At 43.4% G+C, this 20,069-nt stretch overlaps 1 protein-coding gene across 1 annotated transcript in view; it reads left to right on the forward strand.

The window, feature by feature from the left end:
• Window positions 1–20,069, forward strand: part of LOC149323035 (A.superbus venom factor 1-like) — a 72,639-nt gene that overhangs the window by 18,189 nt on the left and 34,381 nt on the right. The window contains exons 8-23 of the mRNA XM_089535646.1: window positions 343–445; window positions 553–673; window positions 2,203–2,318; window positions 2,487–2,633; window positions 3,893–4,105; window positions 8,135–8,329; window positions 8,614–8,775; window positions 8,885–9,014; window positions 10,497–10,571; window positions 12,952–13,063; window positions 13,913–13,998; window positions 14,166–14,305; window positions 15,659–15,871; window positions 16,521–16,584; window positions 18,189–18,275; window positions 19,035–19,238. Coding sequence (XP_089391772.1) covers window positions 343–445; window positions 553–673; window positions 2,203–2,318; window positions 2,487–2,633; window positions 3,893–4,105; window positions 8,135–8,329; window positions 8,614–8,775; window positions 8,885–9,014; window positions 10,497–10,571; window positions 12,952–13,063; window positions 13,913–13,998; window positions 14,166–14,305; window positions 15,659–15,871; window positions 16,521–16,584; window positions 18,189–18,275; window positions 19,035–19,238 — 2,168 coding nt within the window. The remainder of the gene's footprint in view (window positions 1–342; window positions 446–552; window positions 674–2,202; window positions 2,319–2,486; window positions 2,634–3,892; window positions 4,106–8,134; window positions 8,330–8,613; window positions 8,776–8,884; window positions 9,015–10,496; window positions 10,572–12,951; window positions 13,064–13,912; window positions 13,999–14,165; window positions 14,306–15,658; window positions 15,872–16,520; window positions 16,585–18,188; window positions 18,276–19,034; window positions 19,239–20,069) is intronic.

Raw genomic sequence — 20,069 nt, forward strand, 5'->3', positions numbered from 1 at the left:
CATTCTCAGGGAGACTTTTATATGGTGTGTGTGTGTGTGTTCTGTTTGTGGGGTTTTTTTTTTAACTTTTGTGTTTTTTCATGTAATTTTTTACACTTTTAATGAGATGATTTTAAGATTTTTATTGTTAAGTTTGTAACCAATTTTATCTGTGAGCCACTTTAGGTCCTTTTCTGGGGGAAAGGCAGCATATAAAATAAAATAAAATAAAATAAAATAGGACAGCTACACTCACCTGTCTGGCCCTATATTATGTCAAATGCAAATGTCTTGCCTCCATGTTAGGCATCAACAAGATAGATGTGAACAAACAACATGTGTTACTTTATTGTGTTCTTCCAGGTACCTCTATGGGAAGAAAGTAGAAGGTGTAGCCTTTGTCCTCTTTGGAGTGAAACTTGATGATGAGAAAAATAGTATTCAAGACTCACTCAGGAGAATTCAAGTAAGATGGCCCATATATTTGTGTCCGAATGAGAGTCAGGAGTAGTGGTGGTAAGAGAAAGAGTAGACAACTTTGATTTCTTTTTCATCCTTTCCCTTCCTTTCTAGATTGTTGATGGGGAAGGGGAGGCAGCACTCACAAAAGCCATGCTTCAGACCCGATTTCGCAACATCAATGAGCTTGTCGGACACTCTCTCTACATCTCTGTAACAGTGATGACAGAGTCCGGTGAGTTGTGGCTTCAAAGCACCATGAATTAGCAGATGGCTCATAGAGGGAACTCTGGAGTTTGCCTTAAGGGATATCATCCACAGTGTTGTCTGAAGATAGTTCAGCTTCTGGATTCTTGGGTCAACTACATCTTTGCCTTTTCTCCTTTTAAGCGAGCGGATGAAGATAGTAAATATGTGAACACCTAGTCTTAAAAGTTTTATTGATCACTAGAAGAAATATTCCATAATCCATTTTTCCACTTTTCAGCATTTTTTTTTTGGGGGGGGGAGAGAAACATTTTATCCTATGGTTTTTTTTCTAAATTGTCCATCTTGGGCCTTCACATCTCAGGTCACAATCCAGTACTTCACAAGGCTCCTTGAACATATCGAACACTGTACATAGAAGTGTTCACTTGTTCTTTGCCTGACAGTATGCACATAATTGGAAGCTTAACTGGACACATTGCATATTATCCAAATAATGAAATAAAATGGCAATTTCTGAGCAAACAGAGTCTCCATTAATACAAATTTTTAGTACCTTTGGATAGTCCTCAGTGGAAAAAGGTAATAGAAAAGCTTGTTCACCATTACTGATCTTCACTGGCAAAGAGAGTATTAGGTGTATGTATTAGTTCATCAGGAGATGATAGCTAGTCTAAACTGTCAAGGAGCCAAATAAAGTTGTATGTTCAGCACAATTTTTTTGCAGCTGTGCCCCCTAAAGTAATAATAAATGTTTGATCATCAGACCAGCAATTTTCTTTACATCTTGCATTTAATGTGCTTGGGTTTGTAATTGGTCACTGGAAAGTAAACACAAGCTTTATTTGTAAGTATGATATGAATATGGTGGCATATCTCTCTGAGTAAATCCCATTGTAGGAGGAAACATGGGTATCTCACACAGAGTACACTTTCTCTTTGATGTCTAATTTGATCCTTGACTCTTCATTCAGAATCCCCTGTAATGCACAAGGATTCTGTGGTGCTTTATTTATATAGCGCTGTAGATTTACACAGCGCTGTAAATACAAACAATAAAATACATAAAAGCAAACCTGCCCATGGTGTACATCCTAAGAAATAATAGCAAAACCCATATAAATAATATATAACAATACAGGAAGGGGTTCAATAAAATAAGGCAGGCAACAAATTAAAAACGTCAAATAACAAATAATAGTCATGCAATGCCTGGGAATGCTTCATAGCAGAACAATCTCGAGTGAGCTGCCTATCAGGCAGCTGTTTACAATTTAATTTCTGTATTACCAACCACAATTTGCTAAATTGTCTTTTCTGTATAAGCCACTATCATTATGAGCTTAATATGTTTGCTCTCTGTGGCCTTTTCTTCAAGAGATGTACATTTCTATGGTCAATTCAGTCCACAGGCCTTCTTCAGTGGACAAGCATATGTGGAAATGTTCTCTAAGGACAGGAGGTTTTATGTACTGCATGCACTCTTTCAACATTTATCTGCCCTGTTAACAACTTGGTTTCGTATTTTTATCTACTTTCCCTCTCCTCTCTCTCCAGGAAGCGACATGGTGGTGGCTGAGAAAGGCGGCATTAGCATCGTGACATCCCCCTATCAGCTCCACTTCACAAAAACCCCAATGTTCTTCAAGCCGGGGATGCCCTATGGACTGATGGTAATGGCCCAGTTCCAGCCTTGCTAGTGCTGTCTTAAATCCAGAGCGAGGTGCACAAATAGCCCTAGAAATTGCCCAAATCTTGCAAACGTCCTGGGAACAGTGTTTTAGACTCAGCAAGGACTTCTTCACTCCACTCTCAGTTGCTTCTTTGGAATTTCTTCACAGGTGTATGTCACCAACCCTGATGGCTCCCCAGCTCCTCAGGTCCCTTTGATATCAGAGCCCATTTGGGCTGAGACAACCACCCAGAATGATGGGACTGCCAAGCTGATCCTGAACACACCAGCAAACAGCAACGAGCTAAGAATCACTGTGAGTCATTCTGAGATTGTTATATTCCTTTGTAGTTGAGGGGCAAGTTGCCTGATCTTCAAAACACAGAACCAACTTGTTCATTACTGTCACACTTTTAGGGTAGGAACCATTTCTCAGTGGTAGAGAGATGGGCTTTGTGGGCAATTGGCTGTTCTAGGGCTGTGTTTTCATGTGGCTTCATTTATTTATAGAATAATAGAATCATAGAGTTGTAAGAGACCTCAAGGACCATCCAGTCCAACTACTTGCCAAGCAGGAACACAGAATCAAAGCAACCCCCGACAGATGGCCATTCAGGCTGTGTTTAAAGACCTCCAAGGAAGGAGACACCTCCACCCTCCAAGGGAGTGTGTTCCACTGTCGAACAGCCCTTACTGTCAGGAAGTTCCTCCTAATGTCGAGGTGGAATCACTTTTCCTGTAGTTTGTATCCATTGCTCCGTGTCCTACTTTCTGGAGCAGCAGAAAAAGCTTGCTCCATCTTCAGCATGACATCCCTTCAAATATTTAAACAGGGCTATCACATCACACGTTAACCCTTTTTTCTCCAGCCGAAATATACTCAGCTCCCTAAGTCTCTCTCATAGGGCATGTTTTGTTGTTGTTGTTGTTATTTGCAGCCCTTGCCATAGTCTGAATTTCAAAATCCTTCTGCAAATTATCAGTTCAGACATTTGCCAAGAGTGACATTTTCCTTCTGTGAACAGGCCAAAGGAGCAGGAGGGAAGAAGGTTGACTTTGTGGAGGACAGGAGGGTGGCAGAAAGTGGTGGAGGAGAAGTGGTGAAAAGAGTGAGAGAAAAAGGGCAGTTCTGTCCACTAGCACTGGTTTCATCCTCCACGCAGTCCATTACCTCTGAGGAATATAACATTTATGAAAAAATATCCCCAGCCTTGATGCAGAATGTTCTAAATTCACTATCTAGCATTTCCATCTTCAAAGGGCTTCAGGCCTCAGAGAGGGTTCTTTATCCTCTGGCACTCTTTACCTGTTTGTTTCATTTCTCACAAGTTTCACATACTATGTTGGAGGGTATATGTTCTGATGTGGTAGTTATCTGCTGTTCTCATAATAGAATGTAGTTCTTTCTTCCTAGTGATGGTCACCTAACTGAGGTATCTCACAGATCCTGATGGGTACGAGGAACTAGCTACTTTTTCTTCCCGTGGCCATTATGCCTTTTTTCAGTGGCTCCTTATGGATTGCTGTGTGATTAAGTTTCTTTGAGATTTTATTAATCCCTCTCACCCTCTTTAGGTAAAAACCAGAAAAGAGGAACTCCCAGCTGAACGCCAGGCAACCAGGACCATGGTGGCAACAGCCTACCAAACCCAGGGAGGATCTGGGAACTATCTCCATTTAGCAATCACAGCTACTGAGCTCAAGGCTGGGGATGACTTGCCTATCAACTTCAACGTGAGAAGCAACAATCAAAATGTGCTGAACCAGGCAGGAGATTTCACCTACATAGTAAGTGATGTAGCCCTGGGCAGAATGGAAAATCCATGGGTCAAATTCTTGTTTGCTTGTTGACTTTGCATTTGTTTTCAAGGAAGGTAAGGGAAACCTCTCATTATGTGTCATGTCCTCATGGGAAAGTAGGATCCAGGAATATTTCCTGCAACCCATCTCTTCTTTAAAGCTTTCGACTGAGGGTAGCTTTTCAGTATGGCCCCTCTGAGGACCTAAATAAGCAAACCCTTGTATGTCACAGTCCTTTATGAAAAGGTGAAACACATTTTTATTCCACTTATGTGTGTGAAGCCAGTGCTTTTATCTTCTTATTATCAGTATCCCATTGTTTAAAATTTAAATCTCAAATTGTGGGACCATGGGCGGGGGGAGCACAGGAGTAGCTCAACCATGGGTGCGAGACTTGGAGGCACACACACACACATAATGCAAAATAAGGAGAAAGGCAAGGAGGGCACTTGAACAGCCACCTCTGCCTGAAGGAGGAGGCGAGTGGGGAAGCTCACTGGATTATGGCCTCTGGCAGGGCCATTCCTGAGATGCTGCTTTTTCTATTCTCACTTGTCCTGTCACTGTCCCTGTTTTCACTTTCAAACACGTGCATGCACGCACACAGGGAGTAAATCACACTCTTCATCTCTTTTATGCACTTGTGCATCCTCACATTCAGACAAGACAATGAATGCTTCTGTGTGCCTGTGTGTGTGAGAGAGTAAATGAGTGCATGTGTCAGTGAAAGAAAGAATGAAAGAGCATGACTGAAAGTCACATTGGGAGAGTTATCACATGGGAAGAATGTCTCCCAATTTTGAAAGAAAAGAAAGTGGGGCCAATACTCAATTTAACGCAATTACGTGAATGGTTATTAAATGCACAGAAGAACACAGCACCCACCCCAAAGCGAAAGTAGTGCGAGTGCAAATGAAAGTATCATATGAATACGTATCCTTCATAGCCTAGAATTCGAATTAGCATCCCTGCACATGCGCAGTGAGGTCAGAATCGGATCGTGACCTTTTTACACTTCCGGTGGGGCTTGCCTCCGGTTCCCATGGTTTTGCCTTGTTTCACGTTATTTGTTCATTCATTACCCTTTTTTCATGTTATTACACAATTCACATTACTTGTTCATTCATTACCTCTTATTTCATGTTATTTAGCCAATTCACATTATTTGTTCATTCATTACCTTTTATTTCACGTTATTTAGGCAATGCACTTTATTTGTGTATTCATTGCCTCTTAAAGGATGAAAGGGAAGGAGAAGAGAGGCCCAGGCAAGAGAGGAAGAGGAAGAAGGGAGGAACATGGGGGAGGGAGAACCTTCATGGAGGAGCCCCTCTGCTTGAATCCCAGCTGGGGAGGGGGGTCTCAGTTCCAACCAGCCCCCTTGGGATGAAGGGAGCCTGTCCCTGTCTCCTTCCCTCCCCAACTCCCCAGACTCTCCCTCTGCCAGCAAACCCCCTCCTCTGCCCCCCCCCATGAATTGAGGGAGAGAGGGTGAAATGAGCCACCGGCTGAAGTGGGGGAGAGGGAGGCCCTGCCTTTGGGGGAGTGGAGGGAGAATGGGGAAGAGTCCCCATTTGCCAAGGAGGGCGACCAAAAAGGTGAAAGGTCTGTGCGGGAACCAGAGCTGGCAACTAAGGCTACACCTACACTGGAGAAATGACCCAGTTTGACACTGCTTTAACTCTTTATGGTTCAAGGCTATGGAATTCTGGGAGTTGGAGTTTTTTGTCAGCCCAGAGCAATGCCCCTGAGGGGAGGAAAACAGACCACCATTCCCCAGACTGCCCCACTCCATCCTCCCCCAAAGGAGGAGGAATGAGGCAAGAAGAAGAAGAACTCTTTCACTTTTTTTGAAGCCCCCTGGTCCTGGAAGAAGTAAGGAGGGAAGGAAGGAAGGCAAAAAGGGGCACAAAGGAGCAGGGCAAGCCTGACGCCCACCATTTTGGGCAGAGAGAGAGCTTGCAGGGTTGGCCTCCCCCTAGGGTTACCATAACCCGGCTGCAACCGGGAATTTCCCTGTTTTGGCGGCCCCGGGCCCCTCTCTTCATGGGTGCCGCCAAAAACCGGGACCACTCCGGTTGCAGCCGGGTTGCTGTGGCCTGCAGGGCCTCGCTGCCTTCCTCCTCCTCCTCGGGGAGGCGGGGAGGAAGAGGAGGGCAGTGAGGCCTGCCTGGGGCGGAGGAGGCGAAGCTGGAGGCAGTGCCTTCCCACGCGCCCGCGTCACCCTCCTCTGCCCCCTCTCCCCCAGGCTGTGTGGCCGCGTGGAGGAGGCGAAGGTGGACGGAGCCAGTGCCTCCTGCGCGCGGGGAGGGGGAGAGGGGGCGGAGGAGGCGGGGGAAGGTGGCGCGGGTGCGTGGGGAGGGGGAGAGGGGGCGGAGGAGGTGGGGGAAGGTAGCGCGGGTGCGCGGGGAGAGGGGGCGGAGAAGGCAGGGGGAAGGTGATGCGGGCATGCGCAGAAGGCGCTGCCTCCATTTACCTTTGCCTCCCTGCGTTGGCGCGCCACTCACCTCCTCCTCCTCCGCTCCCTCTTCCCCAGGCTGCACGGCCGCGTGGAGGAGGCGAAGGTGGAGGCGGTGTGCCTCCTGCGCGCGGACACACGCCACCCTCCCCGCCTTGCGTGCGACCGCGCCACCCACCTCCTCCGTCCCGTCCGCCCCAGGCCACACGGCGAATGGAGGAGAAGGGGGAGGAAAAGGAGGAGGGGGAGGAGGTGGTGAGTGAGTGGCCAGAGGCCTCAAGGTGGTTTTTTTTGGGGGGGTGCTTTTAATGCTAACAAGTCTCCCTTGTTTTGACAATGATAGTGTGGTGGTGGTGGTGGTGGTGATGATGATGATGATGATATGAGTCAGCTTGAGAGGCATGCAGGCACTGTTTCTTAAGCCGAGAGAGTGTCACCTTCCAAAGTGCCTTTTCTGTGTGTTTTTGGTTCTGAGGCATGGCCAGTGTAAATTGTTGTGATTTTTACAAACTCATGCGCAGTGAAGAAAAACCAAAGTTCCTTGACACACACTTTTGAGAAGTACACTTGGTGCAAGAACTGTGAAACCACCTTGACATGTTCAATATGCATAGCCATGTTAAACCATGCTAAGTGTTAAACCCAAGGGGTTTGGTTATGGAATAAGCCTCTGATGCAAGAGGCCATGTTAAGGAAAGCCATGTGAAATGCCCAAATGTGCTGTTGTGTGGGTTTTGGAATGGAGGTTGGGGGTGTTTTGCCAGAAAGGGAAGTATATTTCATAATGCCCAAATGTCCTCCATTTTGATCATGCCTAAGAAACAGGCATTTATATTAACATTTTTTAAAAAATCGTCATTTTAAAAAAATGTGTCCTACATTTGAAAATGTTGTCCTACATTTGTCCCGGTTTGGAGGTCCTGACTTATGGCAACCCTACCTCCCCCCCCACTCTTTCCTGTCAAAAACAGCTGTTTTTCCTCCCAGCTGACTAGGAGCCCCGAAAGCCAAAACAAAATGGAGGATCATGGGAATTGATGTGGGGGAACAACAGGGCCAACAACAGACATGCATATCACACCGAACAACACCGAACTGAATGCCAAGTTGCCTGGGAATAGGATTTGTGAATTCCCTAGTTCACCGAATTTACTTGAGTATGGATTGATGCGTGATTGTGTTCGGAGTGCGTTCGGAATGCCAACGAATGCATGTGGTAACCTTTCGCACAATAATATGAATATGCATATATGCGTTCAGGATGACACTGGATTATACTTCCAGTTTCCATTGTGTGATAATGTCCTTGGTGTATGAGAGTTTGGAAACATAGTATGTGCCAAGTATTTAAATAAAATCTTTCCAATTTGAATTATGTTACTTCCTTACATAAATGAGCAAACAATAAAAGACACACTAAACAAACAAAGTATTTTTATCTGCTTTATGCCGAGTTGGGGAAGGAGGATCATCTACATGTAGATGTTAAGGGGGGGGGGTCACAAGGGTAAATAGTTTGAGAACCACTGGTTTAAACCAATCTTCTTGTTTATCATCAGATCGTGACTAAAGGGAAGATACACAAGGCTGGGAAGCAAACCAAGGCTGCCGGACAGAATCTAGTGACCATGTCTCTGCCTATCACTCCAAATCTCATCCCTTCCTTCCGTATTGTGGCTTACTATCATGTGGGGAACAATGAAATTGTGGCCGACTCTGTCTGGGTGGATGTGAAGGATACCTGCATGGGAACGGTAAGTCATGCTTTCTGCTGATATTATTTATCAGTGTCCAGGCAAGACACCCTCTTAGATATGTCCAAACTCTGTTATTTTCTGGGACAGTTCCTCCTTTCCCCTTGTGGATTGTAGATTGAACAACGTGTAATGAGGGAGTTATTGTACATTTGTAACCTTATTTAACATTGAGAGAACAAAATGGACAGGGGACTTCTAAACCATCTTTGCAACTTATTCAAAAGCTAATCACAGGAAAACGGCACTTTCTTCAAACAGTCTGTGTTGCCTTTCTCAAACAGCTGGTTGTGAAAGGAGCAACTGCGGCTGACAATCGAATTCACCAGCCAGGAAGTCCAATGAAAATCAAAGTGGAAGGGGATGCAAATGCTCGGGTTGGTCTTGTGGCTGTGGACAAAGCTGTCTATGTCCTGAACAGAAAGCATAAGCTGACTCAGACTAAGGTAAGATACAGTATTCCTTGGTGTTTGACACCCCAATCTGTTGAGGTTTATCCTGATTTGGAACTTGCTTTGTCTGTGTGTTGCTTCATTGGGTTCTCCTCTGTTCCAGGTTTGGGACACGGTAGAAAAGAGTGACATTGGCTGTACTGCTGGCAGTGGTAGGAACAACATTGGTGTGTTTGAAGATGCTGGGTTGGCCCTGGAGACCAGCAACAAACTTTCCACAAAACAAAGATCAGGTAGGAGTGGGACATGTCCAGAATGCATGAACGTGTGGTTTGAAAATTAATTTTATCATCTTAAATGTTAGACATCAGGGAAATTAATTCATTTCCAGTAATACTAATAATTGAAATCAGGCCTCATCTGGAGTACTGCATTCAGTTCTGGGAGCCCCATTTTAAGATATATATAGACAAGTGAGAACAGGTTCAGAGAAGGGCAACAAGGATGAGAGCAGGTATGGAGAACAAAATATATTAAGAGAGGGTGAAGGAGTTGGGCACATTCAGTTTGGTGAAGAAAAGACTGAGGGGTGACATAATCACCCTCTTTAAATACCTCAAGGGCTGTCAAAGAGAGAGGGGGAAAGCCTGTTTTCTGTTGCCTCAGAGGATAGGACAAGGTCTAATGGTTTGAGATTGCAAGGTGGTATATTTCTATTGAACCTTAGAAGGAACTTCTTGGCAGTAAGAGCAGTTTGGCTATGGAACCGCTTGCTTAGCAAGGTGGTGGGCCTCCTCCGTATGTCTTCAGAAGGAGACTGGACAGCTTCTGCTAGAGATACTCTAGTTGGAGATCCTGCACTGGGTGCTTGATGGCCCATGAGGGCCCTCTCAACTTCATGCCTCTATTATTTAATGTATTAATTCATTATTTAAAATGGATGGCCAACATTGCTGTTCTGGGGGCCACCTTTTTGCCCTGGGACCCACTAGGACACCCATGGACTACTGGAAAAGAAAAAGAAAGGGGAAAAAAATCTCAATGTGGCCTGAAATTCAATTCTGGATCTCAAAAATCCACATTTTAAAAATGTCAGCCAATTCTCAAAGGCCCACATCTGATTTAAAATATTAAACATTATTTAAAATGTTAATAATTTGCCTCACAAACTAACTAATTGTTTCTAGTTTCTGAATGCGTGACATGGCAAAGGAATTGCTTTGAGAAATAATACATTTAACTTCAGGGCCATGCCTAGATGGTCTGTAATTTTCAGTATTTGCACTTTTATTGTCTGAAAAGTACACTCTAGAGTGCCTGGCAGTGCCTGTTAAAGAGCAGGATCTTGGAGATGGCAAGCAGATCTCCCAGCATCCTCCACTACTTAGCATACAAATGCATGACACAAATCAACAAAGGCTAAGAAAATTTTAATTCTAAGAAAAAGCACCTTTGGTGATTTAGATCAGAGAAGTGTTGGGTTAAACATACCTCCACAATGGATGCCATGTCTCTGTCCCCAAACAGCATCCAGTGTAAGCTGCTTTGGGGTTGAAATTGAGGCTTTCAGAGATTCTAGAGACAAATGGACATGGAATGCAAAAAGCCTTAAGGTTGTGGTCCTGTTGTCTCTGACATAGCAATAAATCCTGTTCCTCTCAATAAACCTGCATAGGATTACAGAAAGATGCATGGAATCATAGAATTTAGCATCGACTTCTTATTTCATGTCAGTGCAATAATGTTTTCTTATTACCTTCCCCGCTTTCTTCCAGATTTAAGGTGCCCCCAAGTTGCAAGACGGAGACGTCGCCGCTCTATACAGCTCCTTGAATCTAAAACAAGCAAAGGTATGTGACGAGTGACAACGACTCCAGGAAACACGAAAGTCTGAGTCTTGATGAATAAGGTTGCAAAATGTGCAAAAGAGGGGAGAAATACTTAAGCCATAAGTATTTTTCCTTTCACTGAAAATCCACTGCCAAACAGAGTAGGTGATACTGGGCTAGACTGACTCAGTGCATGAGGACATTGCTCTATGACACTCCTAGGTGACACTGACAAATGGTCTAGGTCAAGTGGAACACACTCCCTTGGAGTATGGTGAGTCTCCTTTTGAGTATGGCGGAATCTCCTTTTAAGGCTGTTGAGGGTGCTTTAACTGTGTCTTCCTGCATGGCAGAGGGTTGGACTGGATGTCCCTTGAGGTGACTTCCAACTCTAAGATTCTAGTACTTAGAAGGACCTCAAGATGCAAAGCTGGAAAAGATCTGCATCTAAGTCCTTGGGTAGGAGCTGCCAGGAAGAGGGGACAATACCAGGCTTAGATGGACCAGTGGCCTGACACATTCCCTAACAGTTCAAACTTGGATGGTCTAGTAGTTACTGAATTTGGGGAACTTTCTTTGTCAGACTACAACTCCCATAATTCCCCAGAATGCATTACCAGTGACTGACATGCAATCCTGGCCCAGTGTGCTGACATGCAGTCCTGGGAGCTGTAATCCAATATAGTACCTTTTCTAAGTTGGAAGGCTGCCCAGGGCCTGAGAGTTGGAAGCAAAACAAGAATCCTTCAAAGAATAACTTATTCTGAGGCCAAATAAAATGTCCTTTCTGTCCTCTTGGTAGGGAGTGCCAGCAATTTGGGGCCCAATCCCTTTTTCTGGCATGAAGAGTCAAGACAGTGTCTAGCCCATTCAGTGCCAAGTCCTTTTAAAGTAGTGTAAAATAAGTCTTTAGACACTCTGGATCTTCCTTGATCTTCCAGGATCCAGAGCCCTGTATCCTAACACTAGGTGGCTGTTCACGTGCGCATCCTGCGGTGCTGCCTGGCACTGCCATGCTTTGCTCATTTTGAGGTCAGAACAAGGTGCCCAGCCATGTGATTGATGCTGACTGCCTTTTTCTGACCTCAGAGTGAGCAATGTGGAGCAGTGCTGGTGGCACTGGGTGGCAGAATGTGCATTTAAACAGCCGTCCAGTATTGGAATGGAGGTCCCCAGGAAAGGGGGGAAATTGGGGCAGCTCTTGGGCCAGGATATTCCAGGCTATATCCTGGCCCATGCAGACACCACCTAGGAATCTTGAGATATTCACACAAAGGACATCTCGGTTTGCACATTTGTAAATAAAAAGCAAGTTTTAATTCCTATTGGCCAAATGGCAGTACAAGACACATGATCTGTGACTTCCACAGCCTTGGCAATGTTAAGGATATTGGAGGGAAAAGGAAATGGACGGGAAGGGAATTAGCTTGTTTAAAAATCTTATAGTGTCCTGAGAGGAGGAAATAGTGCCTTTAGCAATACTTATGATATGATGTTGCTTCCAACCCATAGCTGCTGTGCATGCCAAGTGTGGTTAGGGTGTTCTTTTTCATTGATATGGGACACCTGTCATTATCTCCCAATTATGCCACAATCACAGGATTCCGCCTGAGGATTCTAAATATCCCTCCTTAAAACTGCCAATCCCAGAATGCAACAGGAGGCAGCTAGAGGAGTCAAAGTGGAATAGTAGCACTTTAAGAGTATAGTGTGATAAACATCAGAGTGAAAAGGGGCGGCTGCAGCCCCATTGCTACTGCAGCAGTTGCAATATTTGCAGTCATGTGGTGACATAGTCTCCTTATATCGCCTTGTCCAGTCTCCTTCGCTATTCCCAAGCAGCCTGATTCACTTTTATTTTTGGTAGTTCTTCTTTAAAAGTTAAATTGCATTACCAGAACTGCAGAATTCCATTTACAAAAGTAAAAAATAAATAAATAAAGTAAAACAAAAGGCATGGTGGATAGGGCATGGGGTAGTGGGGCAGGATCATGTGGGAGTTCAGGAGAAAGTGTGATGGCCCCAGTGGCCCCAGTCACATGCTTGTGAAGACATGCAATAATGGCTTCTCACAAACTGGTATGTTTGGGTTTTCATTAATTTGCATAATTGCAGTGAGAACAGGACTTATGTGATCATGTTTTTAGTCTTCTGTTACAGTTCCTTCATAACAGTCTTGTGGCGGCAGATAATATGAACACCATAAGGGATCATAAGTGTTAGCCATCAGAGCATGGTGAGATGGTGTCCACTTGTCCCTACCCCCCAGGCCACATCTTTATTCTTCTTTTGAGCAAGAACATCTAAAAAAACACAGCCTTTGAGTTTGCATTTCCCCCTCTTAAAGATAAATCACAGTACTAAAGATAATCACAGCCATACCTGTCTTGTGTTTTCCTAGGTGATAATGAAGAGTTTATCATGGATGAGGATGATATTGTCTCCAGGAGTGAATTTGCAGAGAGCTGGTTGTGGGAAACCAAAGTGCTGACTGAACGTCCTAATGCTCAGGGGTATGTTGTCTGCTATATTTTTTTCTTTACAGCAGCTTACTTTTCATTCTGAAGACAAACTTAATTGTCCTCTTAATTGGCTAAGAAAATTTACCGAGGATTGCCTAATCAGTTTTGACTGTTTGCTTGTGAGACTGTTGCTTCATAATTCTCCATCCTAAATCATCTAAGAGAAAGGAGACAACCTAAATTGAGTTCATGGTTCCTCCCATGTGAGGAACAAACTTTCACTCAGTTCTGATGCTGGAACTGTCTATCCTTCCTTTTTGACTGCTCAACACATAAAGAAACTGGCAGCTGGAGGTAGGGATGATCGGTTGGGATAATGCCCTTCAGTTCCTGCCAGCTGGAACCAGCTAAGGTCTGAGCAGCAGACTCTGGAAAAGGTGGATTTCTATATCAATGTTTTTTTAAAAAATTAAATTTGCCGTTCAGCTTAACTAGATTTTTCTTGGTGAAAAAACTTGGTCTCCTTAACAGTTGCTGGGCTCTAGTGACAATAAATTGGCCAGATGAAGGTCTTTCTTGACTTATACCAGAACAGGGTGTTCTGCTGTGGGTGCAGCCACCTCTGGAAACAGCACAGAGACATACATCATCCTCAAATATAGATCCCTTTCCATTTTTGGGATGCCTAGGAAAGCTTATTCTTATTCTGATATGTTGTGTGTGCCACTTGCAGGGATGAAACAAAGTTGTCATATAAGGGCATAGACATGTTGCCCTGGATGTTAGAAAAATTAAAGAGGAACTACAAGCCACATAGAAGTTAGCACACCTGCATCTCACTTTACATAATATTAACAGCTGTCCTCAGGTATGACATGGCACCTTTCTTCTTGCACTTAGGATCTCATCCAAGACAGTGTCTTTTTACCTGAAGGATTCCATCACAACCTGGGAGGTGTTGGCTGTGAGCATTTCAGAAACAAAAGGTAAAGCATCCTACATGGTCAGGGGAATGGACAACTGTGAAAGTGATGACAAGCTGCAACAAGCCTGCCTTTCAAACCCTTATGAAATGCATCTAAGGAGATTTGATGCATGACATGACTGCTTTTGATTCTCAACCTGCTTCCTTCCCTATTGATCTTCCTTACAGGGATCTGTGTGGCTGACCCTTATGAAATAACAGTCATGAAGGAGTTCTTCATTGACCTAAAGCTGCCCTACTCAGTAGTGAGGAATGAGCAGGTGGAGATTCGGGCTGTTCTCTACAACTATGGATTGCAAACAATCAAGGTAGGCTTTAGGTTTTGGACAAGGATTTGTAGCAGTAACAGCAAAGAGTAAGCCAGAAAAGGGGAGAAGGTAAAAATAAAGAGACAACAGAAACATTTTGTTGGGGAGAAAAAGCCACAACGTTATTGGCTACAGCCCCATTGCAACGTGTTGACTCTGCATAGGGACTGGATCTCATGAATGGGTTGATCCATTTGCCAACCAGTACCTAGTCCAATCTGATTCTTGGTTAAATGATGGGAATGGCAAAGATAATAATTCCCACTGCAGTGTGAACTGCTGGGTGGTACCTACTCCTGCCACCTCGATGTGAGCCCAGCCTTTAGGAACTTCCCCACCTTCCAATTGGAGCAGGTAAGCCAACTCACACCTCAAAATTGGATATAACTTGATATAACACAGAGATTGGTTACTACCTGTAACAAGCTTTTTTGCCAAATGCCACAATCCAGCTATAAGCAGTTCAGCTGTAACATGGCATAAACACGGGGGGGGGGGGGGGAAGGATTGTTAATCAAAGAGAGGTGAACAACCAATCCAGTGCTTCTGCTTTTAAAAACAATGTAGCAGTAATAATCATTTGTGTAAAAAATGGTTTGCGAATAAATATAGTTTGTGCCAAAATGTACTTGCTTTGGCAAAAACATGATCATTTGTGCAAAAAAATCATAAAAGTAAGGGCAGTGGTCCTAAAAGTCCTTAAAATGAGGAGACTCTGAAAACAAAGGTTCTCATCATCTTGTCCAGCAGAGAGGAAAAAACATAAAGGTTTTTTAAAGGGACACCATCAGTCTGTGTCCCTTTAAAACAAAAAGTCCTTAAACCCAACCTGCCTGGCCTACAAGAGTAGGGTCAAGACCATGGGCTGACTTGCTGATCCAGCCTTTGAACTGGTGATGAATATGTCTGTACCACAGCCAGGACTAGGACAGTGGGAGACTAGGGTTCAAATCCCTGTTTAGCCATGAAAACCCAATGGGTGACCTCGGACAAGTCATGCTCTCTCAGCCTGCAAGGAAGACAGTGGCAAAGCTCTTCTGAATAATTCCAATAAAACTCTGTAAGAGGGTCACCATGAGTTAGAGTTGGCTTGAAGGCACATAAGAACCGCAATAACAAATGCCTTGACCACAAATAATGATGTTAGATATTATGTGTGAGTGGAAAGCTATACGATAGATATATGGCTAAACACAACTTATGTCAAGGCTAGAAATTAGGTAGATGATTGTAGAAGAAAGCAAAGGAATTGTGGAGCTGTTCCAAGGGGGGAAAATGCCCTCTCCTTGTTCAGAATTTTTTATATTGCCAAAGCAACTTTCAAAGATCAGTTTCTTCTCTCTTTGTGGTCAGGTGCAAGTGGAGCTGATTCACAACCCAGCCTTCTGCAGCGCTTCCACAGCCAAGCAACGCTACCGTCAGGATATCATTATTAAAAACCAGTCCTCCACTGCAGTGCCATTTGTACTGGTTCCACTGCAACTGGGACTCCATGACATTGAGGTCAAAGCAGCTGTCTGGAATGTGATGATGGCGGATGGTGTGAAGAAGAAGCTGAGGGTTGTGGTAGGTATCAAACTAGGCCCTCTAATAAAATCTACAGAAAGAATAGTCTTGTTACTGCGCACATCAGTTTTGTGTCACTCCAGTGTTTCCACATGGGCTGATCGAATTGAAACTTTGGAACAAGTGGAAACTTTGGAAACATCCAGCAGTGGTGCATGACTAAGGTTGCATCCACACTACAGAAATAATCCAGTTTGGCATCACTTTAATTGCTATGACTCAATGCTGTGGAATCCTGGGGTTTCTTGTTTGTTGTGGCACTAGATCTCTCTAACACAGAGGGCTGAATGTCTCACAAACTACAATTCCCAGAATTCCATAGCATTGAGCCAAGGCAGTTAAAGTGTTGTCAAACTGGATTAATTTTGCAGTGTGGATGAAGCCTAAGGCCAATTTTACCCCACAGCTATGGATTCTTAGGTGGAGAAGAATCCACCTAAGACTTACCTACTTGATGTCTTTGGGGCTGACCTGAATTTTTTTGCACAGTATATTTTGCTACATATTCCTAATCTATGCTGCGTTTGTACAAGAAAATAGATCACTGTCAGTGTTTCCAAGCTGCCATGCTGTTTGCTGCCATGATTGACTAATTTTATTTCTGCTGAGACTTTCAAAAAAGTGATCTTTGTGCTTTCTTCCTTAGCAGCCTGAAGGAATGCAGAGAATACTTACTAATGTCATTCAACTGGAACCTGAAGTAAAAGGAAAAAGTGAGTGAAAACCATTCTTCATCAGTGTGTGCTTTTAAAACTCTTTCTTGAGTCCTGTAAAGACCTCTTTATTGCTTTACCCTTTCAGCCATCTTGTTTCTTGAGAAAGCAGATCTGAGTGCATCTAGATAAAATACTGATGGGAATTCTTTCTGCTCAGGGAGATGGCTGTGTGTGCACTAAGGTCTTGTCTAGATGATCAAATAATCCTGGTAGAATGTGGGTAGAATCTGTCTTGTTCACATGCAAATTGAACATACATGTTTTACATTAGGAGGGGGGCTGCCCAAAACCCCCACAAACATCAGAATATACAATCCCGGTCCCTCCCTCCCTTTGTATACTGAAGGATTCGCATTGTCAGCTGTGTGAATAACTGATGCAGATGGACCTGGGATAAAACTGTGCATGTGTTGAACATGTTTTGAATACATCATAAATTCCATCTGTACTCCCAGCACTGACATGCGTGGGCAACAGAATTCACAGAGATGTTCACAATTGTGGACCCATTAAAAAAATTGTGTGAACAACAAATCGGGAATGTATGATTGAAATTATTTGCATAGTCACATTGTGAAACAAAACATATGGACAATTCCTCAAAGGCATGTAACTATAGGAAGAAGATTGTGGGTTGAGAGCCTAGTTGCTCCAGTTAAAATGATGGGGTAGCAAATAATGAGAAAAGACCTTTGCCTGGCAATCTGGAGAATTGCTGGCAGGTAGAATATTGGATCCGACAGACAAAGAGTATGAGCTGGTTTCCAGTGTTTTCTAAGGCTATTGAAATATACATCAATTAAAACCAAATTTTAAAACTCAGGAGCCCTACTTTGTCCGTTTTATGGCTGTTCTACTGAGAATGGTTTTTCATTTCACTGCAATGGAAAGAAAAATAGGCTTGCAAAGAAGCAAGAGTTCTCACAGTAAATATTGATAGTTGGTGCCTCTTACTTCTGCCTGAGCATTCACATGCAATCTGTAAAAGGCAGAAGAGACAGGGGACTGGTAGGGATGGCAACTGTCCAATCTTCATTCAGATCTTATAACACGGTAGACCAATGGCCAGTCATCAGATCTCTTCAGTGGCCTTTGCTCATTTCAGGCTCTGGAGACCTGGATAGGCATACCTTATTTTTTTAAGGAACACTGTTCTAAAAGAAATTACTGTACTACCATGAACTGTGCTCCCATCCCAACTAGTGAGGAAGGTGTGTGTGGAATGTTATGAATAGCAAGCACTGAACTGTATGAGTCCTTTGGGTTTGGTGGCTTGGTTTCTCTTGCTTTCTCTCCTCTTTCCCCTGGATTGTTAAATAAATCCTTCTCATTCATCTTTAAAAAAAATCTTATGACCTAATAAAATAAATAATTGTTCTACTTCTACAAGGTGGTAGCTGGTGGTTACCAGGTCAATGGGACAGTAAATCCTCTCTGAGCCTTATTGCATGAGAAAAGAAAACTGAAATAGAGTGGGAGAGCAGTATGTTTCTCTATGCCTCTCCACATGCTGGTATAGCATTAAGGGGGTTGAATGTGGAAGTAACTTATATTTCTTTGTCATTTTCCTCCTTTACTTAACTTTTTTCTTTTTCTCCCAGATGGAGTCCAGGAAGAACTGGTGAAAGCTAATCCTGTAGTGGATATTGTTCCTGGGACGGAAGCCAAGACCACAATTAGCATCCAAGGCAAGAGCTTGATTTTAAAATACAGAACTCTGGGATTGTAGAAGTGAACAAGGTCCAAACTGCTTCCAGTAAACACCCACTGCTGCAACCCAGGCACTCCCAGGATCCACCCAGTGCACTTCCTTCCATATAGCAGGGCTTACTCTGATGGTCTCAATGAACATAAGGTTCAGCAAAACTATTCCGACCAGTAGCATCTGGTGGCTTCTGTGGCAGTGGGTGATGATTCAGTTCTGGGATTTAATAAAAATTCTGAAATATAAAGGAGTGATCCAAGGTGCTAAATCTCAGCTGAAGCCCAGAGCAGATTCTCCATCCTGAAGATGCAGAAGTCCCAAACCGCTACTGATTTCCATAGGCACAGTGGCCCGATCTTGCATAAGACTAACAAAGGAAGTTGCTCTTATATTAGGCCTTAAAGCTAACTATACCAGCTTTTGGTGTCCTCTGAATTATTTTGTTCTAGGAGAGGGGAGGAGAAATAGTCCTGCAAGGCACTGTATATACTCAGCATCCTTTAAGAGCACTACCCTCACAGTTCCCATCAATTTTTCTGCACTCAGGGTTTAACATAATAATACTACTAATAATTTTATTTATATTTCCCCGCCTCTCCCAGGTAGATCGAGGTGGGATTACAGTCCGTTAAAACCCATACCCTCAATAATAAAATACATATAAAATACATCAATAACAATAATACAATTAATCTTAAAACTAACTAACATGAGGTTTTCTTTTTTGTGTGTATGTGGTTAGGAGACCCTGTGGCTCAGATTGTTGAAGAGTCCATTGATGGAAGCAATCTGAAACATCTCATCATAACCCCTTCTGGCAGTGGGGAGCAGAACATGATCACTATGACACCTTCAGTTATCGCCACCCTCTATCTTGACACCACCGAACAATGGGAGAAGGTTGGTGTGGGTCGCAGGAGTGAGGCAATCAAACAGATTGAGCAAGGTAAAGCAAGCAAGCATCTCTGGACTTGTCCTTCCACCAGCTAATGCAATGTTTTGTTCAAGTGGTTTGTAAATTGAGTCATCCAGAGTAGCTGAATTTTGGACCAACTCAAGTTTTGGATGTGTGTGTGTCCTTGTGTCTATACCTAGTAAGAGGACTGGTTCTCTTGCTGTGGGGTGTGTGTGTGTGTAAGCAACTTCAGGTGCCAATTCTCTCTCCTAGGCCACATTGAACCTGGAAATGTTGCTTTACCTAGAAAGCTACTTCTATTTGCTTGTTTTTTTAAAAAATTCTGAATTAAAGCTTCAGTGATTTGGAGGGCTCTGTACACCATTTATAGAGTAATCCACAGCTCTTGCAGGTTTCCAAGAGAAGGAAACATTTTTTTTTAAAAAATCTGGCATTTTGGGGGAATTAATGGATTCAAAGGGCAGCAGACTACAAAAAACCTGTTTTGGGGTCCCTTTTGGTCTACAGGCCACACTTCATTCACTAAATTAAGTGCTGCCTATTTGATTAAATGCCATTGTCATGTTACTTTTTAACAGAGATGGAAAAATATTTGAAAATATTCAAAACCTTGTCATAAATGGGCTTCTCAATGTTAGGAAACTCTGATAAGATGAATCCTGGACTGAAAAGAGTCTTTGTAGTTCAGGCTTCACTCTTTGCAAAATCTGAATGTGGGGTTTTAATACAGGAGAACAGAAGAAAATGTTGATTTGTGTTTTAAAAAATGTGATTTTTTTCAGAGTAAGCGCCCAACGACAGCATTTTCAGCACAGGAAAGAGTATTACCTAAACAGAAAAAAATATCTTCATAGGAATGTT

The sequence above is a fragment of the Sceloporus occidentalis genome, unplaced genomic scaffold (genome assembly GCF_023333645.1).
Source record: "Sceloporus occidentalis isolate IW3139 unplaced genomic scaffold, rSceOcc1.0.p SCAF_1, whole genome shotgun sequence".
In the NCBI taxonomy this organism is placed as follows: domain Eukaryota; kingdom Metazoa; phylum Chordata; class Lepidosauria; order Squamata; family Phrynosomatidae; genus Sceloporus; species Sceloporus occidentalis.